The sequence below is a fragment of the Drosophila rhopaloa genome, unplaced genomic scaffold (genome assembly GCF_018152115.1).
Source record: "Drosophila rhopaloa isolate 14029-0021.01 unplaced genomic scaffold, ASM1815211v1 contig_3, whole genome shotgun sequence".
Taxonomy (NCBI): domain Eukaryota; kingdom Metazoa; phylum Arthropoda; class Insecta; order Diptera; family Drosophilidae; genus Drosophila; species Drosophila rhopaloa.
The window spans coordinates 24,097,060-24,116,848 of record NW_025335123.1 but is presented as its reverse complement, the minus strand read 5'-3'; the positions used below and the strand labels follow the sequence as shown (position 1 = coordinate 24,116,848).

The following is a 19,789-nucleotide window of genomic DNA, read 5'->3' as shown; positions in this document are numbered from 1 at the left end:
TTGATCAGTTATAATATATATGTAAGACACATATCATTTATTTGCAAATACATTCCATTTAAAAAAGATAATAAATTTACATGGAGCTTAGGCTAGACGAGCAGAAGCGATGAGGCTAACGAGAAACTATCGGCCACTCGGGGCTCAATTTGAGATGAGTATATTTGGCTCGATGGAGTGCAGGACGTTGAATCCTTTGTGGAGAATGCAGGTGCGCTGGACGCCACAGGCCACCAAAAAGTGCGAGAACTGAAAGGTAAGGGAGTTGAGGGATTATTTTGGTTCCTAAAGCCGGAGGTGACGATGGATCAGCCCAGATATAACTATCTCCACATTGGAGAGTTAACAAAGCACGCAGCGTGTTTTACGTACCTCCACAGAGTGCTGATGGATGTTGCTCACGCATACCACGATCCTGCCCCGCAGTGTCGCCTCCAATTGAGGCACCTGCAGGGCCTCCAGTCGCTGCTCGCCCAGCTGGACGGTGGCGAACGGAATGTTGATGCTATGCGGCACATGAACGCGTCCAAACTCCACCACACTGCGCAGATCGACGAGGGCCAGCTCCGCCGGCGAGTTGTCCAGCAGGAATTGCACATCCTTGGCGCTGATACGTGGGCATTGCTCTTGCTGCAGGTGCTTCAGTTCCACGTCCGCCACGCCAATGTCCTGGAAGGAGATACGGCTTGAAACATATGTGTAATTTCAGGCGTTTAATAACTAACTAACCAGCGCTTGCGGCGGTTGGAATCGCAGGGCGTGCTGCCGGTGAGTAATACTCTTCGGCGTGGCCTCGTACATCTTCTGCGACTCCAGCACACACCCGTCCATCACAATGTCCGGCAGATCCGAGAAGAGCAGGATGCACTCATTGAAACCGGAGGTGAGCAGCGTGCTCCTCAGCTGGCGCAGTATCGCTATGCCAATGAACAGCGGATACGAACTGTCGCCCAACATAAGTTTATCCCACAAATGCAGGATCTTGTGCAGCGGGAAAACATCTGCAACAGGAATTATTCATTAACTCATAGATTATTCTTCTATCTGTACAAAAAACTCACGAGAGAACATGGTTAGGAACCAGGGGATGGCAAACAGCTCGGGTATAAAGCAAATGCTGGCCAAATGCTGAGCGAGGAGCGGTTCGTGGAAGGCGGTCAGCTGGGAGAACTTGCTTAGGTACTCCTTGATCACCGCCGAGTTGTCCTTAAGGAAGAACCACTGCAAATACTTCGGAATGAACTTGAACAGGCTGAGGAAAGCCAATTCTAAGGAGAAACAAACCAAAAAATGGGTTAGCAAGTTGAGATCCCATAAACAAATCAATGATGGCTCAACCCACCTTCGTTGTTAAAGTTGAGAAAGAGAAACGGCGCCGTTAGTGAGTCCAATCCCTGCCAGTAGACATACTGCGGGTGGGCGGTGACCCAGGCCTTGAGCAGCCGCCTCAGTTTGCGATGTCCGTCCGGCGAGGAGAGCAGCTCGTCGTACTGATGGCAGCGCGGTATGTCCACCTCGATCTGCCGATCAGTACTGGTGGCCGTGAACTTGTCAATCTTGCAGTAACTACCATTCGGCACCACCTCCAGAAGGGCGGCCCAAATTGGACCCCGCAAAAGCGGCGGCACATCCACGGCCGCCTCGCGCTGCAGCTGCTCCGCTGTGTGCGGATAGCCCTGAAGAATTCGCGTGAACAGTCGCACCCGCTGGAACTGATACTCGATGTCCTTTTCGCGAATTACCAGCGGTAGTTCCTGCAGTTCGCGGGCGAAATGGGCGGGAAAGCGCGGCGAATGGAGCAGCGGAAAGTAGACGCCGGCTGGCAATCGACTTAATCGCTGGAGCAGCGCCTTCAGGCGCAGCGGCACCACTCGATCGTCCATCAGCTGCGCCTGACTTCGTCCTGGACAAACGCTCGCTCCGCTCAGCCGGACGATCTGCGGCAGGCCCAAAATGGGCGCCTCACTACGAATGAGACCCTCTTTTTTCAGCTCCGCCTGGACATCTCCGCCTGCCAGTTGCCAAAGGTGATAGATTTGGGCCAAAGGACAACGCAGCAGTAGAGGTAAATGCTCGGTTTGCTGCACCTTCTTCTGGATCTTCTCCTTTTGCAAATCCAGAAGGACTCCCTCGAAGATGGGATGACTCAAGAGCTCCGCGGGCAGTGGTCGCCTCTTCGGTAGAACGCTCAAACAGCTTTCCAGCAGCTGTCGCAGGCCCTTGTCCATTTCCACATAGCGTTCATGGCAATGATGCTCCCGCGCAATCTTCTCCAGCACTCCGTTGCTCCGGCCAAAGGCCAGGATTTTCCTAACCACATTCGAGAGTTTCAACTTGGGCCACAGTTCGATTTGGAATACCAGCTCGACGATCACCAGGGCCAAGGACCAAATGTCGCTCTTGACATTGCCATTTAGTCCTAACAATCGCTCCGGCGCCATATAGCGAATATTGCCAATGGGAAAAGGAACATGGGCACCGCCCTTGGTCATGTGGTGCAGTCCATAGTTGAAGAGCTTCACCCGCTGACCGTCGCCGGAGATTAGGATGTGCCTAGGCTCCAGATTGTGGGCCACCAGATGGTGTTGGCTTAGGACTCCAATGCCGCTGGCCACTTGATAGAAAATCCTCAGTATCTGGGCGATGGCCAGCGGAGGATGACGTTTGGCATAGTCCTCCAGGGAGAGTCCCAAATATTCCGAAACGACGATGGTGCGTTCTGCAAGCGAGGATTTTCGGGATTAATTTGGTGGCAGATTGATACAAATTTAATGCCTCGCTTTTTAATGATATAATATTTATCAGTCGACGTTGGTAGATATGTACAATGTATGATTCATATAATGGTCGCGAATTTATTGCTTTAAGGGATAATGAAGCTTAACTTGGGATAGTTGTGTTTTTTGCGAATTTAGTCGGTTTATTTCTAAATTTATTTGCAGATAAGTTAAACCCATAGTTGTAATGAAATTTGAGGGTGTGTTTAACGGTATTTTCTTAGTAATTTGTGAGACAGTGAGGATGTGGCAAACATATAGGGCAATATATCTATCTGCAAAGTTTTATGCCCGTTAAAGAAGGATTTATTTGAGTTTTAGATGGCCTTTAATTGTAATAAGTGTACAATCATGAAGAGATTTGCGATATGATATTTTTTTGAGATGTTAAATTTATCTGCACCACTTTAACCCATGGAATTAGTGGGTGTTTTATATGGTTTTGGATGGTACTTCGTGTTGGACATTACATCCGGTTTGTGGCTTCCAGGAACCAAACTACACACCATGCTTGCCGCGAATCACATCCAGATACTGGCACAGATGTTCGTCCTGCAGTTCCTTGAGTTTTTGGGCGCGTCCCAGGATCGCAATGGAATTTGGCGTCAAAGGAAGTCCATTTGTGCCGCAAACGTCGCCAGGATGCAATTTCGCGAAGAAGGTGACGGCGCATAGGCGGCTATCCCTTTCCCGCTCCATTATCCCAGATAATCCAAGATAATCACCGATCGGCGATCAGAAATCAGTGGAAATTTCAAAAATTCACGACAACATCAGCAACAATTTTTTGTTGTTTTGCAGAAACAGCTGATAGCATTGCCAGACCGTGCCAAGTGCAACGCCCCCAATTGTGCACGCTGCTAAAAATGTAAAAGTCGTTACTTAAATGGTTAAAGTCACGTATTTTCTACTAATTTATTGATTAAAATTTACCTTAAATTAATATCCCCTTAATATTTAGTTATATGTGGATATATAAGCAACAGTTGAGAGCGCTCAATAAGGGTTAACTATTGGTGGCGTTGCCAGCAAGTTGATTATTTATATGATTATATGATTATTTCTTATTGGCAAAAAGGTTCATAAAATTGTTATTAAAATTGTTTTTTTTTAACTATCAACACAATCAAAAGTTTCATCCATTGAAAACTTTATTTTCCTACGATTTATAGATTATTTCAAATGTGCATTTGGGTTTTTATTGATTGTTTACTCAAACGTTCAATTCATAATTCTTTACATAAAGCACGTTAAAATAAATGTTAAATTAATAATTTAAAACGTCCTTCAAAGCTAACACTTGTAGCCAAATTAAGTAAATAACCTCGTGCACACAAGTACTTAAACAAATTATGTTGTAGGGTTTTCAATAAAAACATTACATTTAAAGAAAGTAAAACAATATTTTTAAATTTGTTTTTGCATCTTGACATTTAAAGTTAAGATTTACATTATATGACAATCAATTATTTACATAATTTTTACTTAATCCCTACCTAATATTATTTAAAAAATTTTGTTTAAGTGTAAGATATTTTATATCATTTTACTACATGTAAAAGCCTTGGAATTCAAGTAATACTTGAATATTTTATTTAGAATAATTATTAACTATATACATTTTAATTGTTTATAAAATGATTTCAAAGAATCTATTTAAATACGTGACATCTGGCAACTCCATTTCTTCGGTCGTTTTGCAGCACTGCTCTTTGTTGTCACTGTTGGTTGTTGCTTTTGTCTTGTTGTTAGTGCTATTTCCACTTGGAATTTTGTTTTTATTTTATTGCGCACTCGAAATTGTTTTGTTATTTAGTCAAGATAAAAAACTAAAAAAGGGCTAGAAATGGGGGAATATTGAGCGCATTCAAGTTTAGTTTAAGTTGGTCGCTCATCACACTTGTATCTTTTTATTTTGTTAATGTGAACGAAAACACCACAGAATAGTGTATTCATTTTAAGATATAAACTACGAAATGTCACTTTTTGTGGAATATACAGAGCCCATATGGCGAAATTTGGATATGCGCGCGTTGTCCGTCGACGAATTTTACCTGTATCTGCAATCGGGTTATCACAAAGAGAGTTACCTGTACTCACTCTCCGATGAATGCTACACGGTAATATATAATAACAAATAATGTGCAACCAAAATACGCAATCGGTTTCACTTCCAATTACTTTTACTTTTAATTCGATTTATTCAATAGCTTATTTGTATTTCATTTTAGTGTCCGTATACAAGAGTGAAAGCTCTGCCCTCTGCCGGCGTCGCTGAACCGTTAAATTTGAATTCGGCATTTGGTCTCAATTTTAAAATATTCGAAAACGATCAGGGTCATTATGCCTACGATAATGTGTGAGTATCACCGTACATTCAAGTGATTTGCGTATGTGTGTTAACTAGTTTGAGCGAAACTGCTTAACTATGCATGCCAATTGCAAATACACCTTTTCAAGTTTAATCGATTTCCCCGCAGTTCGTCACTTTGTTGGTTGCGTCGCACCGATCTGCAGGAATTTGGCGTCTATAACCTGACCCTCCAAGCGAATGGAACCTGTACCTTTGCGGTGGACAAGCCCGGAGTGCCCATTAATTACGGTAAGTGCTCAATTAATCCGCTAGTTCGTAATCCGCAGTCCGTAATCCGCAAGTGCCCCAAAGCACTTGATTTTGCCACTTCAGATATATGTATATTACTTATCGGTACTACCCTTATCCGCAGCTTTCCTTGCCGTTTTCGTTCTGGTTGCCGCCCTGCTAATCGCTTTGAAACTCGTGAGCTGTGCCTGGCGATGCTATCGCTACGATGAGGCCGCTGCCGCAGCCGATAGTATCGGAGCAGCCGCCACAAAGGCCACCCAAAGGAAGCGCCTCAGGAGCCTGGACACCTTCCGGGGGTAACTAAACGATCTAGACGATCCCCTTGTATCCACAAAAAATTACAAAATTAAATGCTATACAATCTATATTTAAGTACTAGAGTTAAAAGTAGAAATGAAAGAACCCAGAAATGTTAGATCCTTAAACTTAAGATTAAACTAAAAATACTCATTTCGACAGAACCATTTTATAAGATTGGAAAATCTACCTATGGAGAAGTCAGTTAATTTTATGTTAAAGGAGCTTGTAACTAGATATAGTACTGACATTTTCAATTGGACAGATAGTTTCTGTATCATCTGTTAGAGTTAGATACTTATAACATATATCTCTTTTTATTAATTATTTATTATTTATATAGAGCCTATAAAACTTGAGATAATCACTTATTAGACTCATGTTAATAGAAAAATCATTGAGAATACATGTTGTTTAAGTTTATCTCGGCTTAAGCTTAAGATACCTTACTTTTTCTATAGGTACAGGTATAGGTATTAATAATAATAATTTATTTCTATTTAACTTAATGAATCATTTTAAGCATAACATACAGAGACAAATTCTGCAATGAAAGAGGTAGAATAACTCAACTAACCCGGATCTTTTTCCCCCACAGCCTCTCCATCGTGCTGATGATCTTCGTGAACAGCGGCGGCGGCGGATTTGCGTGGATCGAGCACGCAGCCTGGAACGGATTGCACCTGGCCGACCTGGTATTTCCCTCGTTCCTCTGGATTATGGGTGTGTGCATTCCGCTCTCGGTAAAATCACAACTGTCCCGGGGGAACAGCAAGACCAGTATCTGCCTGCGAATTCTGTGGCGATCGATAAAACTCTTTGCCATCGGACTGTGCCTTAACTCGATGGGTGGAACGAAGCTCGAGCACCTGCGTCTAATGGGCGTCCTGCAGCGATTCGGAGTGGCTTTTCTGGTTGTGGGTGTACTGCACACGTTGTGCAGCCGCAGGGAGCCCATAAGTCCCCAGAGGTCCTGGCAGCGGGCCGTCCATGATGTGTGCCTCTTTAGTGGAGAACTGGCCGTGTTGCTGGCCTTGGTGGCCACCTATCTGGGTCTAACTTTCGGCCTGCAAGTGCCGGGATGTCCGCGAGGCTATCTGGGACCTGGAGGCAAGCACGATTATGTCGCCCATCCCAAATGTATTGGTGGTGCAGCGGGCTATGTGGATCTCCAGGTGCTGGGCAATACGCACATCTTTCAACATCCCACTGCGAAACACGTCTACGACTCCACTGCCTTCGATCCGGAGGGAGTATTCGGTAAGTTGGGCTCTTAAAGTTGGTTGTAAACAAAACAGCGGCAGCTAAGTAACTCAATGTCTTAGATATTCTGGGCTGGACTAGACCATTTAAAGGGGAAGAACTCGCGTTATAGGGGAAGAAATACATTTTTAATGTATTTATTTGTTTTCTCTTTTTCAATTTAAAAACGTAAGCTAAAGTAATCAAAAAATAGATTTCTGGAAGGCCTTCTATGCATTATTGTGAACTTGAGAACTTTCTAAGATCTTTATTTATCTTCTAATGGCTTTGATATTCAGAGCGGGCAAATGAAAAAAATAATTTACATTTTGTGCCTATTATTACAATCATATGAAAATGAACAATACTTTTTCGGTTAAGACCCATAGTTATTTTTGTTTGTCAATCCATCGATTACAATCTAAGATTAACTCGCTGAAACCTCCTTCGCAATTTTTCCATTTACAGGCTGCATTTTAAGTGTGGTGCAGGTGCTCCTTGGCGGCTTTGCGGGCGTAACTCTGTTGGTGCATCCCACCTGGCAATCGAGGATCCGTCGCTGGCTACTCCTCAGCGTCCTTCTGGGCCTCATTGGCGGCGCCTTGTGTGGGTTCTCGCGTGAAGGCGGCGCTATTCCCGTGAACAAGAACCTCTGGTCGTTGTCCTATGTTTGCGTTACAGTTAGCTTGGCCCTGGTGATCCTGTCGCTGCTCTACTACTTCATCGATGTGCGGGAATCCTGGAGCTGGTCGGGCTTTCCCTTCACTCAATGCGGCATGAATGCCATCGTGATGTATGTGGGACATTCGGTGCTGCACTCGATGCTACCCTGGCATTGGCATATCGGAGAGATGAACACGCACTTCATGCGCCTGCTGGAGGCCACGTGGAACACCCTCCTTTGGGTGGGCATCGCCCTGTATCTGGACGCCCAGGAGTTCTACTACAGTCTGTAGGGCTTTCAATAATATCCATATGCACAATTCAATTGCCAAATAAATTAGCGTTTGTATATAGTGTGATTTTTACTGTTTTTTTGCAGTCAAAGCACAAAAACCATAAGAAATGTTTAGTATTGTATAACATTAATTCCGAATTTTTATCGTTTTAAGAACGCAAATTATCATCAAAAATAAATTAGTGCACAAATAAAAACACGTTGTGGATTATTGATTCAAGGCTTAATTTTGCTGTTAATAATAGGAAAGTAAATTTAGAAATCACATTTTAGGTTAAAATAAATAATATTACAAATAGGACAAATTTGCAGTCTCATTTAAAAAATCCATTTTTTTTTTATTAAAGTACCCGAATTAAAAAAGACGTTTAACTTTATTTTCAAAAATTTTATTTGTACTTAGATTTAAAAAACATTTTCTTGTAACACACTGTGGTTGTTTTTTGTTTGCTGTTTGTTTGTTTAGGCATTCCTAAGGCTACATTTTGTGTGTGTTGGGTGGCTTTATTCGCTCTTTCCGCAGGCCTGATCTGAAAACCTCGGTTAAAAAAGAGCGAGCTTTGTGTTCAACTACATACTACTAGGGCACTGAACTACTACACGTCCAACTACTGCGATAAACCGCTCTTAAAAATGCTCTCCGTTTCGATTATCCGTTTTATTCAGCTTAACATGGTAATGTAAGGATTGCAGACGATGACTAAGTTGGGCAACTAGACAAAAACAAGTCATTAGGCTGGCTTAAATCGTATGTACATAAACTAACTTCTAAGATATAAGGTGTTTTTTACGAAATGTTAAATATTACTCTATAATGATATGGGAGCTGCTGCTTCGGCTGAGTATTCTACAAAATAATGTTTGTAGGGGGTGGGGAGATGGATACAAGTAATTTGCGTTGTATATATACAAAATTCACTGCCTTGGGGCACATCTTAGATTAAATATAAACTTTGAGATAAAAAATGATGAATACAAAAAAATTAAAGGGAGCTTGGGTGTATAACAATTGTAACAGGGTCTTGGGAAATCCCTGCGAGACGCTTGGCATCTCCTATCTATCTCTCTCTTTCTTTTTCGTTTCGCTTATAAGATTTTGGCTTCTGGAGGAGGAGGAACAGGTGGCTCCGTCGTCGTCGACGCCGTTTGGCCCACGAATTTGGCGGGCTTCACCAGTATGAACTTGGGATTTGGCACCGCCGTCACCTTCTTGCCCACGGTTGATGGCGTTATGGTCACCGTGCTGGGCGCAATGGCATTCATGGCAGCCGTTTGGTTGGTGGCCGCCAGTGAGGAGGCTGGCAAAATGGTGGTCACTCCGTTCTCATGCTGAATGCTGCTGGCGCTATTGAATATTGCACGCAATTTATTGCCATTTCCCTGAGATCCGCCTAGTACGTTGATTTTGAGAGGTGCCCCACCAGATTCCCTTTGCTGCACAATCCGTGCCGTAAACTCGTTCCCCGCTAGCACCAGATTTTGCGGTTGACCAGCCAGTGGCAGCCCGCTGGCCAGGATCAGCTGCATGCCCCCAGTTGCTCCACGCAGTTTCCACTCATCCTGCTGTTTAAATAAAATCAGAGTTAGTGAAATGCATTAAACAATCAACAAGAAAACCTACCGTTGGTGGACTAACAGACTTGCGCTCCAGCACATGCTCATCGAACCCCGAATCCGATGAGTTGTCGTTGAACTTGGTGGCCACTGAGGATGAAGTGGAGCAGTTGGATGAGGAGGACAGTGACGAGGGTGAAGCGGCGCCCACGGAAACCACTTGGGATTGCGATTGGGCAATAGGATTGGACTTGAGGATCAGCGACAGATTGGAATGTGGCTGCTGCTGGCTGTTCGTTTCAGTCTTGCTCAATGGAATTGGACTTATTCTATGGATATCACCCTGCGGAAATAACTCCGATTGTCGCTTGAAGTACAAATGGTGCTTCTTGAAGGGCCCAATCTTTGGTCCCTGGCTTTGAACTTGAGTCGTTGGCGGTGGTATAGAAATGGGCATGGCCTCCATTTGCTGCTCTTGATTGTTCTGCTGCTGCTGGAGCTGAAACTGCTGGTGCCGCAGACGCTGGTGCTTCTCGCAGGGTTTGTACAGCTCTGGATCTATTATGTAGCAGCAGCTGCCGAGGGATAAACTTTGGAAGACAACACCGCAACAGACCTCCAGGCGTAAGAGATCGCTGTCCTCGAAAAAGGGCACATTATCGACGGCCCGCCGATGTTTTTGCGGTGGCAATTGGCGACGTCGCTTGCTCCCAGTCAGCTTGGGTCTTTTGCTGACCTCCGGGGTGCCAGAAATGGCCAATGCTGCGGCCGCAGTCCGCTTGCGTGTTTGATAGGGAGCTCCAGAAGCTCCAAAGGATCCTGACATATGTTCATCATCGTAGCTCTCGTTTGAATCGCTGGGCTGATGCTCGGAGGTAGGTGAAGTGCTGCTGGGACGATTAGTACTGGAAACGGATGTAGCTGCTACTGATTGTGTCGCCGCTGCCGCTGTGATCTTGCCTTTGCGATTTTTCTTAAAGATCTTGGCAAACTTTTCGGGCAAAAATGATGAGTTGCCGCTGGCCTTGCCCTCCGCCTCTGCGTTGTCACGCTTCTTCTGTTTCGCCAGGGATTTGGTTCCGGGTCCAGCACGGGCATCAACCACCTGTTAAATGTAAAAAGTAAGAGGATTAGTTGGGAATGGTTTTGCTTTGAAGGGAAAATATCTGTTGTGTTCTTCACATCCTACTTTCTATTTCATAACAAACCAAGTACACCGATTTCTTTAACTTCAGTGACTACTTGCGAAGTAAGTTACATTATTTTATTTTAATTCGTGAATTTGCCCAAATTCTTAATATTTTCAAGATGTGTTAAGCATGTCGATTGCTGTTATTTATATATTTAACACTTTACTTTACTTTCTCTATCATTTTGTATTTCAAAACAAATCGAAATCATAAGGAGGAATAGAATATAATTGCTTAAGCTGCTAACTTAAGTACTGATTTTGGTACCTGAAATTATAGTTTCAATGTTAGTATATAAAAATTGTTAGGATCTTTTTGATTAAGCCACAAATTACTGTGACAATTAAACTGAATAGCATTCTTTGGTTTCTAAAGACTAATTCCAAATCCCCCTAAAACAGAAATTCTTGAAATATTGGGCATTGCATTATACTTTATCCCAGGGATATAAATAATAGATATAGAGACTAATAAAAGTATAAAAGATGGAACAATTATCTTTGGCTTTCCCTAAGGCATTATCCTATGGCCCTCGGAGCAATACTCACATGACCCCAGTGGCGCTTGCTTCCGACGGGAAGTCGCTTGTACCGCTTGACCAAAAGGACGCAGGCGTTGCAGATCTCGCCGTTTCGTGGCTCGTGGAGATTGAAGCACTGCATCGACTCCTTCTCATATTTCCGGGAGGCCGTAAATCGGGAACTGCTCGATTTAGCCCGGCAAATGCAGCATCCATCTGCGGAGCGATAAACGCGCGGCTTATGAAAATTAAACATGTTGTTTTATTTTGGGTTGTTGGATTTCTGGTGGAAACTACACAAGTTCTACGGAGACTTTTTAATGCTTAGTGTTTTGATTGTTTGATTTTTGAACGTTTTTTCAACTGTTTTGAGCGGGTAAAGTTTGTTTGTTTGAGTGTTTGTGTTTGGCTGTGTGCTGCGGCAGTGTTCACTGTGATTGTGCTAGTGTTATTTGTGCGCGGACATTCTATTCGTTTTCGTTCTGAGCGCATGCATTGCCAACATCCATTGCCCGGGCTTCACTGTAGTTGACTGCATTTGTGCTGTAAAAAGGAAAATTATAATAATTAGTTATTAATCTATACAACATTTTAGGATACCCTCAACAACAGTTTTCTGCTGTCCTTGCTGAAGCATTGTTCAGAATATCTACATAAAAATCTAAAAATTTAAAAAAATAATTACAGATATTTGAACAGCTGTTTTAGTGAGTTGTGTTGATAGTCGTTTAAGTTTTACTGGTAGCTGACAGTAATAGATAAGAACGCTATCAAAAACCACGAAGCAAACGACAATCTTCAATTTTTGCCATTACCCACAAAAAATATCTTATCAAAAGCAAGTGGTGCAATTAAATGTAGCAAACATGTTTTAAATACAGTTCCAAAAAACCAACAACAATGAAAACGGGGGATCAATGGGGGGTGTGAGAGCGAGATAGCTAGTTAAGCCACGCGCGCGCCTCACAAATATATGCGCAATTTTTTTTTTGTTGCCTGTGTGTGTGACTTTTTGTTGTTCTTTTTTGGGGGGATTTAATAAACAAAATGCATAAAAGGAATTAATACATTTAAAAGCGCGCTCTTTTGCTACATTTGTGTTGGTATTTGTATTATTCCCCCTCATTCGCAACAAGGAGAACAAGAGAGCCGCTGTTTAATTTTTTCTTCCAGGTGCGTTGATGTCGTTTCTTTATATCATTTTTTGTGTTTTTTTTTGGGGACACTGATTTTTCAGTTTTAATTACATTTGTGTGTGTACATACAAATATGTATTTTATGCACCGGCTGCATTTTGCGTATGTATAAGTTGTCTCGAAATTCACTACAGTTTTTTGTTTGGGACAAAGTGAAAATGCGACTAATTTAGCTGCCTCTTCTACTATTAGCACGTTTTGCGACAAATTCATAAGCATTTACCTTTAATAAACACACACTTTCGTTTAGACTTATTTAAGCACTTTATTATGTTTAAAATTTACAGAAAATCGGCGGAGAACGACGAATCACGTCTGCACGCGAGAAACACAAAGGCGAATTAAGAAAACTGACGAAAATCGACGCATGTACGAAAATGGTGAACAAAGCGAATGCAGCGATAACGCGAGCAGCTGAGCATGCCATCTCGCTCGCACACACGGTGCGTACGTGTGTGTGTACGTGAGAATGCGCGCAGCAAAAGCAACAGCGAAAAATTCCGGTTGTTGTGAAAAAAAAAACAAAAAATCGGACGTTACAAGCAGAGAAGGATCTAAAAGGGGTCGCAACCGGGGCTCTAAGTAAAATTAAATGTACTTTTTGTAAGAAAACACATTCAATTGATTACCTTATTTCTGCAACCTTTCAAACGTTTAGATAAATACATACATTAACAGGAGCCTCTATAAAGGTTCTCCACATCCGCCACTGGCAACAACAGGGTTGCCATCTGACATAACAACAAAAGAATGCAAATTAAGAAATATGCAAATATTCAACGTCTTTTGTTGATATTCTTTGTTTGCAAAGCAAGGCGACTGATAAAGATAAAGCTAAAAACGTGCAATGCAGCTGTTGTGGATTCTTTTAAGAGCTATTTATAGCGTTTTATTGGAGCACCCACATTTCCTCCCCATATTTTTTTATTTTTTGTAATACGTGACAGACACCCCCACAACTGCGAGGTGGCAACTCTGTCTCTTACAACCATCTGCTTTACAACACTGTAAGTGTTCTGCTCTTTTGTTGTTGTTGTTTTGGTTTGCATTCTCTTCCTCTTCTTCTTCATGCGGCGAAAGTGGCCAAAAAAGTCGAAAAAGGGGCAACAACAACATGTTTTACATTTCCATATACATACATACATCCATACGCACAAATGTGTGCGTACAGCGGTCTACGTGCCGAAATAAAGTAATACAAAAAACCCAAAAATAAACTAGGTCGCTTGTTGCTGTTGTTTTTGTAATCAAAACAAATTGCAAGTCGTATATATGTATGTGTGTATATGTAATTTGTAAATGTGATTGTGTGTAAGCGACGCCAGCCTCTTGTTGCGAAAAATAACAAACTGTACTTGTGCGAAATTGAGCATGAAAACAGAACAAATTAGATAAAGAGCCTATTAGAGATAAAAACTATAAATATAGTATTTAAATAGCAGCTGGCCTTGTTTTTTTTGTTTTACGGAAAGTGAAAGACTCTGATTGGAATTCTAATTAGAATGTGGAAACAGGTTGCGAAAATAAAACGGAACAAAACACACATACACAAAACGTAATAGCAAGAGCCGAAACAACAAAAAGCCGGGGAAAAAGAAAGTAAAATATATAGTTTATATTGTTTTAAGAGAGAGAAAGAGCGGCAGTTAAGTAATAGATTTTGCAGAGAAAGCGCGCGCAATAGGTGTGAAAAATAGTACATACATGTACATATTATTCATATTTTAAAGCATTTCCGCACAATTGCTAAAGTTTTTTCTTGGAGTCTCTGACATTGGCAAAGTTCAATTTTTCAATTATCTTCGATGAAGGTCAACAACAGAAAACAAAACCAAAAAACAGCCACATACACAAATGCATTTGTCCACACACAGATACATGCAACAACTTGTTGTAGTAATTTGTTTATTATCCTCTTTAATTATTATATAAACACTTTTAAGGTTTACCTTTATCGCGTTTTGATCACTCTTTTTATTTATCACTTTTTCACGTTAATCTTTACTTTTGCGCTCCTTTTTAGAGGTGGGGAATCATCGATGACTACATCGATGTCAACAATGTTTTCAATACATCGGTAATATCGATGGTTTTCTATTAGTTAAAAGAAAAGAAAATTATGGATGTAATCGTTGATTGTGGAAGTCCCCGCTATCTGCGGAGTAAGTCCTGACTAAGAATTTCCTTAGTACACTGAAGTTAAAAGCGTGGAACCAAAATAAAAACAATAAGAAATCAAACAAAATTGCATATTTTTTCGATTCAAATTTTAAAGTTTCTTATTTATTTTTTAAGACGCGGTCAAAAGCCATTTTATTTCAAGAGACGTGTTTTCTTGGCATGTGGCATGATAATTTTATAAATTAAAATACAAAATCTCTTGAAAATAACACTTCGAAATTGCCATTTCATAGTAAAAAACTTCAAATCTAACATTCTTATCACAAAAATCAAAAGAATACAATGTAAATTACAGTAAAGTGGTCCATATAAACCAACTAGTATCATAATATTTGCTTTATTCTAGGGGTTTTATTGCCATTTAATTAAAAAAGGCAAACACAAAAAAAAAAACTATACAAATACCAGTATAAAATTTAGAGTTTCATATATTTCTTATGTTGGGTTCAACCTCAAAACATTATTCTACTGAAGACTCCATTCCGGCATTTGTTAAAATCCATAATCACAGTGCTAGCAGCCGATCGTGTTGGCGTTGATGAACTGAACGAACAGTTGCGGCACCTGCTCTAGCGGAGTGGGAGCCGTTTGGCTGGCGCGACACGTGCTTGTAATAAACTTCTGGCGCAGGCGGTTCAGCTGGAGGGCGTTCATCGAGGTGGCGACCTTAACAGGGCTGCTGCTACCCGGGATGCGCAGCTGTCCGAAGGCCTTGATCTTGATGGCGCCGAGGATCTCTTTGATGATCGACTGCATGATGTTATCCAGTTCGAAGAGGTAGTTGGTGGCTCCTAGCGGTGGCTGCAAGACAAGAACTTATGATTTTAAGCTAGTGCTGGGAAAGCTGCTTACTATTACTTACATTCTGGGTGCTCTGGTTGGGCGGCAGGGGCTGTGTCTCGTAAAGAGACTTGTAAATGGCCTCCACATCGAGCGTGTCCTCGGGCAGGGCCACCACCAGAGGACTGTCCCAGCGGTTGTTGCTCTGCGGCTCCTCGTATCGCATGCACAGGGCGTCGAATGTCTCGCGGGTGTAGGGAACGTTCGAGTTGTCCACCGGCTGCTCCGCCTCGCTGTCTCCGGACAGCTCATCCGCCGCCGTTCGCTGATCATTGAAGGTCCACGCCTGCTTCTGTGGAATGCAGCAGAACAGGGTGCACTGATTGGTCCTGGACGCCTTGGTCATGCAGTACAATTCGTAGCGATAGCCTGGAAGAGATTTGCATTTCGATTCCGGTTAGCCTTCGATTTCTTTCAGCGTCTGGAACTTGCCCTGAGCTTACCCTTGATGTAGTTGCCGGCGTCCAGGATGACCAGGTCTTCCTTGTTGAGGTGGCGGGAAGCCTCCGACTTGAGATCGCTGCGTACGACCTTCTCCTTTTGCGAATCGCCGGCATGCGAATTCTTGCCGAACAGAGCCTTTGGGACTGCTTCATTTTCGCTGATCAGGTGCACCTTCCTGCCGCGCTCCACGAAGTGATCCCGAAGCTGGCGGGCACGGGTGGACTTTCCGCTGGCCGGCAGACCAGTAATTACTACAATTGGCATGCTTTCCTCTCCTTAAACGACAATAAATAAATAAAGTGATGGCCAAACAAACACGCTGCACTGGCGGCAGTGTTGATTAACGACCACCTGCTTGTTTGAGAAGCTTATTTCTAGCCAAATCTGGCTATTTAAACCGATACAACTGGACTGGTCTTAAAAAAAAAATTTATTAAATTATCGTTAAAAATTATTGTATAATGTTGCATGTTCATGTTTCTTGTTTCATGTTGCATGCTTGCTTAATGTTGTATGTTGTGTATGTTTCATGTTGCATGTTGCATGTTGCATGTTGCATGTTGCATGTTGCATGTTGCTTATGCTTGTTGTATGTATGTTGTGTATGTTGTATGTTGCATGTTATATTCAACACTCAACATGCAACTTACTACATTTAACTAACAACATGCAATGTGAAACATAATAAGATACCACTTGTACCATGTTAGATAACATCCATGTTATTCATTTTAAGGCCACGACATCTTTAATGTTAATTACAAATTATTTCGCTTGCTGATACTTATAATTCCCAATAAGTTCTAGTCAAAAATTCACGACCTAGGGGCTGTGGCAGCCGAAAATTAGTTGACCCGGATGACCAAAAGTCAGTGCGTGTGTTTCTCGAGGAGCTGCAAATGATGTGTGGTGATACTATCTTACTTAAATTGGACACCAGGATGCAGGATATAGGTATGCAGTAATCCTTCGAATGTATTTTTAAAATTAATTATTTTTTATATGTATCTTTTAATTATTTATTATACCCTTGCAGAGGGTATTATAATTTTGGTCAACAGTGTGCAACGCAGTGAAGGAGACATCTCCGACCCTATAAAGTATATATATTCTTGATCAGGATCACCTCCTGAGTTGATATAAGCATGTCCGTCTGTCTGTCCGTCTGTCTGTCCGTCTGTCTGTCCGTCTGTCTGTCCGTCTGTCTGTCCGTCTGTCTGTCCGTCCGTCTGTCTGTCTGTCCGTCCGTCTGCCTGTCTGTCTGTCTGTCTGTCCGTCCGTCTGTCTGTCTGTCCGTCTGTCTGTCCGTCTGTCTGTCTGTTTCTACGCGAACTAGTATCTCAGCTTTAAAGATAGCGAATTGAAACTTTGCACACACCTTTCTTTCCTTTGCACGCAGTATATATGTCGGAACGGCCGGGATCGGCCGACTATATCCTATATATATGCCATATAACTGATTGATCGGAAATGCAATAACTTTGGTGTTTGTAAAGTTAGGAAGCTGGGATTTTCTATGGGTTTTATATTTTGTTAATCAATCCGACCTACCAAATTTCATAAAGATCGACCGACTATATCCTATAGCTGCCATATAACTGATTGATCGGAAATGCCATAACTTTGGTGTTTGTAAAGTTAGGAATTTGCGATTTTTTTATAAGTATTAAGAATGCATCATATGAATAATTTGGAGAATATAATGTACATAATATTCACATAATATTCAGGCTCCGCCTGAAGTTAGTTTTCCTTTCTTGTTTTAATTATAATTTCAGGTCTTGGGTGTGTGTGTGTAATATGGGAGTGGCTGTTGAAGATTTATTGCGATATCATCTTACTTAAACTGGGGTCAAGGATGCAGCGCATCAAGAGCATAACGGAGTAAGTATCACTTTTAGGATTATCTTAATAAATTATTTAATTAATCTTAAGGAAGGAAAATATCCAAATATTTTTTGTTGGAATATAGCATTTTTTTTAGGTTTCATTTTTAGCTATTTTTTTCATAGTCACAGCACAGCTGCTATGTGTCGAGCAGTGTTGGAAAACGCTTAAGACTTGACGTTGACCTCCACAAACGTGTAAGCTCAAACATTAAGCCCCAAAAAACCGGAGAACGGAATGGCCGAGCAGCGACGCCGTTTCCGCAACAAGAAGAGGGATGACACCTCCTCCGGTCTCCTGGCACCCGTGACCATTGCCCGGCGCGAGGATTCCCGATTGGTGCAGCCAAAGATTCTGCTGAAGAAAGACCGCGACCGGGACAAGGAGTGGGAAAGGGATCGGGACGTTGAGAAAGATAAGGAGGCGGAGCCGAGTCCCACCAGCGGTAGCAGTTACCCTGATGCACCGGCGGCCATCAAAACGATTATAATCAATCGAACGAGCGAGCTGCGACCGGCGGACAGGTGCCAGATGTCCATGATTGCAGGGGGTATGGGAGGCGGAGCACTTTCCCTTGGAAGTGGGCAACTTTCCGCCGTGCCTTCGACCTCCGTTTGTGCTGCCTTAGCTAGCTCTGCACCGAATGGGCGGGACAAAAATAACTGCAGTGGTGGCGCAGGAGCAGCAGGCACCCCGGCCGGATCCACAAGTGCCCTTCTTGAGCAGCACCCGCCGCGCATGAACCGCCCCACGCCCCTTATTGTGGCCAACGGGGTCTTTAATGCCAATGCCCGCAAGCTGTTCCACAAAACCAACACGGATTTCACCGTCATTGGCGTCTTGGGAGGGCAGTGTTCCGGAAAAAGCACGCTGCTCAATCTTCTGGCCGCTGAGCGGTCTCTGGACTACGACTACTACCAACACCTGTTCTCGGCAGAGGCGGATGAGTGCGTCTTCGCCACCCGGCACAGGGCTAAGCCAAATAATGGACAGAAGACTATTTTGCGTCCTCGCACCGAGACCTTGCAGTTCTTTATCACCCGGGAACGTCATATTCTGCTCGACACGCCACCGCTGCTGCCGGTGGGCAAGGAACCGGACCATCAGGACCTGCATTCCCTGGCGGCAATGGCGCAACTTTTGAGCGTATGTCACGTCCTGATTTTGGCCATTGACGGCTTGGCCGTGGAGCAGCTGCGTATCATAAATGCTGCCCTTCGACTGAGACCGACGTTTCCCTGCAAAGGCTATGTACGGGACCACCTGCCGCAGGTGCTGTTCGTGCGCACACGTGCCCAGCGGCTGGATTTCGAGCCGCAGCAGCGGGAACGACTTGACAAGAAGCTGGCGTATCTATACGGGCCCACGGGATTGCCCATCTACCGGGGCAGAGGGGAGGCACGCTGTATAAACACCTTTCTGCTACCGGAAGTGAGCGGTAATGGAGCCACCGCTTTTCACGCTGGCCTGGGCGAACTGGTTCGTCAGTTTCGGGAGCGTGTCCTCGGATCCATGCGCGTCTCCATGTGCCACACCAGCACCGAGCTAAGCGAGGCCATCTGGTTCGAGATCCTGGCAGAAAGCGCCCGCAAGGGTGCCCCCCATTTCGAAAAGATCTATGCGGAGATCAAGCTGCGCCACCTGGACACACGCTGCCAGTGGCGGTCGGACAATTGGCGTACCTTTCTTACCGGCACAGAAAGCTGATCCAAATATTACGGATGCGCAGCTGGAGTGGAACTCTGTTATTGGGCGGGGCAAATAGCAAGGGCAGGGATGTTTGCTTGGACCATTTTAGAGATTAAAGTTCCAACATCACTGCTGACCTATTTTTACTAAAAAATTGTATAGTATTAGTGTTGTTTAAAGTTAACATATGAATCAGAAATTAAGTGCGTGACTGATATACATATTGATTTTTACATATTTCATTATTAAATAAAAGACTTCACAGTAATTTAGCATTTGCAGAAATAGTATTTACAAATCTCAGTTCCAATTCCACGTTTAAGTTAGTAAATTAAATAAACTAATTGAGCAATTATTTTTTTAATGTTTTGTGTCGGTATATTTGGTTGTCCTAATTAGATAATTTTAC

At 43.0% G+C, this 19,789-nt stretch overlaps 5 protein-coding genes across 6 annotated transcripts; 2 read left to right on the top strand and 3 right to left on the bottom strand.

The window, feature by feature from the left end:
* Positions 1 to 4: 4 nt before the first annotated feature.
* Positions 5 to 3,794, bottom strand: LOC108046952 (TBC domain-containing protein kinase-like protein). The gene is made up of 7 exons (XM_017126938.1): positions 3,711 to 3,794; positions 3,284 to 3,637; positions 1,343 to 2,719; positions 1,062 to 1,268; positions 730 to 1,001; positions 373 to 669; positions 5 to 249 (listed from the first exon to the last, which is right to left on the bottom strand). The coding sequence occupies exons 2-7, from the start codon at positions 3,474 to 3,476 to the stop codon at positions 145 to 147; spliced, it is 2,451 nt and encodes an 816-aa protein (XP_016982427.1). The 5' UTR covers positions 3,477 to 3,637; positions 3,711 to 3,794; the 3' UTR covers positions 5 to 144.
* A 706-nt stretch (positions 3,795 to 4,500) lies between these two features.
* On the top strand, positions 4,501 to 7,943 carry LOC108047022 (heparan-alpha-glucosaminide N-acetyltransferase). Its single transcript, XM_017127051.1, has 6 exons — positions 4,501 to 4,897; positions 5,009 to 5,136; positions 5,258 to 5,379; positions 5,504 to 5,678; positions 6,278 to 6,939; positions 7,390 to 7,943. Exons 1-6 carry the CDS (start codon positions 4,754 to 4,756, stop codon positions 7,875 to 7,877), a joined length of 1,719 nt encoding a protein of 572 aa, XP_016982540.1. The 5' UTR covers positions 4,501 to 4,753; the 3' UTR covers positions 7,878 to 7,943.
* A 579-nt stretch (positions 7,944 to 8,522) lies between these two features.
* LOC108046994 lies at positions 8,523 to 14,377 on the bottom strand. 2 transcript variants are annotated; one of them, XM_017127011.1, is made up of 4 exons: positions 14,289 to 14,377; positions 11,172 to 11,686; positions 9,501 to 10,538; positions 8,523 to 9,442 (listed from the first exon to the last, which is right to left on the bottom strand). In XM_017127011.1, exons 2-4 carry the CDS (start codon positions 11,397 to 11,399, stop codon positions 8,966 to 8,968), a joined length of 1,743 nt encoding a protein of 580 aa, XP_016982500.1. In that variant the 5' UTR covers positions 11,400 to 11,686; positions 14,289 to 14,377; the 3' UTR covers positions 8,523 to 8,965. The 2 variants fall into 2 exon arrangements, with proteins under 2 accessions (XP_016982500.1, XP_016982501.1); XM_017127012.2 differs by lacking the exon at positions 14,289 to 14,377 and adding an exon at positions 12,563 to 12,685.
* Positions 14,378 to 14,930: 553 nt separating this feature from the next.
* On the bottom strand, positions 14,931 to 16,133 carry LOC108046872 (protein KTI12 homolog). The gene is made up of 3 exons (XM_017126816.1): positions 15,804 to 16,133; positions 15,383 to 15,729; positions 14,931 to 15,321 (listed from the first exon to the last, which is right to left on the bottom strand). Exons 1-3 carry the CDS (start codon positions 16,066 to 16,068, stop codon positions 15,034 to 15,036), a joined length of 900 nt encoding a protein of 299 aa, XP_016982305.1. The 5' UTR covers positions 16,069 to 16,133; the 3' UTR covers positions 14,931 to 15,033.
* A 1,705-nt stretch (positions 16,134 to 17,838) lies between these two features.
* LOC108046991 (protein SMG9) lies at positions 17,839 to 19,648 on the top strand. Its single transcript, XM_017127006.2, has one exon. The coding sequence runs from the start codon at positions 17,929 to 17,931 to the stop codon at positions 19,396 to 19,398; it is 1,470 nt and encodes a 489-aa protein (XP_016982495.1). The 5' UTR covers positions 17,839 to 17,928; the 3' UTR covers positions 19,399 to 19,648.
* Positions 19,649 to 19,789: the final 141 nt, after the last annotated feature.

Coding starts and splice junctions, on each gene's coding strand:
- LOC108046872 (XM_017126816.1), bottom strand. CDS start 16,068: ATGCCAATTGTAGTAATTACTGGTCTGCCGGCCAGCGGAAAGTCCACC. Junction 15,730..15,803: donor CGCCGGCAACTACATCAAGG/GTAAGCTCAGGG, acceptor AATCTCTTCCAG/GCTATCGCTACGAATTGTAC. Junction 15,322..15,382: donor CCAACCAGAGCACCCAGAAT/GTAAGTAATAGT, acceptor CTTGTCTTGCAG/CCACCGCTAGGAGCCACCAA.
- LOC108046991 (XM_017127006.2), top strand. CDS start 17,929: ATGGCCGAGCAGCGACGCCGTTTCCGCAACAAGAAGAGGGATGACACC.
- LOC108046952 (XM_017126938.1), bottom strand. CDS start 3,476: ATGGAGCGGGAAAGGGATAGCCGCCTATGCGCCGTCACCTTCTTCGCG. Junction 1,002..1,061: donor GTTCCTAACCATGTTCTCTC/GTGAGTTTTTTG, acceptor TTCCTGTTGCAG/ATGTTTTCCCGCTGCACAAG. Junction 250..372: donor TCCATCAGCACTCTGTGGAG/GTACGTAAAACA, acceptor CTTACCTTTCAG/TTCTCGCACTTTTTGGTGGC.
- LOC108047022 (XM_017127051.1), top strand. CDS start 4,754: ATGTCACTTTTTGTGGAATATACAGAGCCCATATGGCGAAATTTGGAT. Junction 4,898..5,008: donor TCTCCGATGAATGCTACACG/GTAATATATAAT, acceptor ATTTCATTTTAG/TGTCCGTATACAAGAGTGAA. Junction 6,940..7,389: donor CGATCCGGAGGGAGTATTCG/GTAAGTTGGGCT, acceptor TTCCATTTACAG/GCTGCATTTTAAGTGTGGTG.
- LOC108046994 (XM_017127011.1), bottom strand. CDS start 11,399: ATGTTTAATTTTCATAAGCCGCGCGTTTATCGCTCCGCAGATGGATGC. Junction 10,539..11,171: donor GCAAGCGCCACTGGGGTCAT/GTGAGTATTGCT, acceptor TACATTTAACAG/GTGGTTGATGCCCGTGCTGG. Junction 9,443..9,500: donor AGTCTGTTAGTCCACCAACG/GTAGGTTTTCTT, acceptor TTATTTAAACAG/CAGGATGAGTGGAAACTGCG.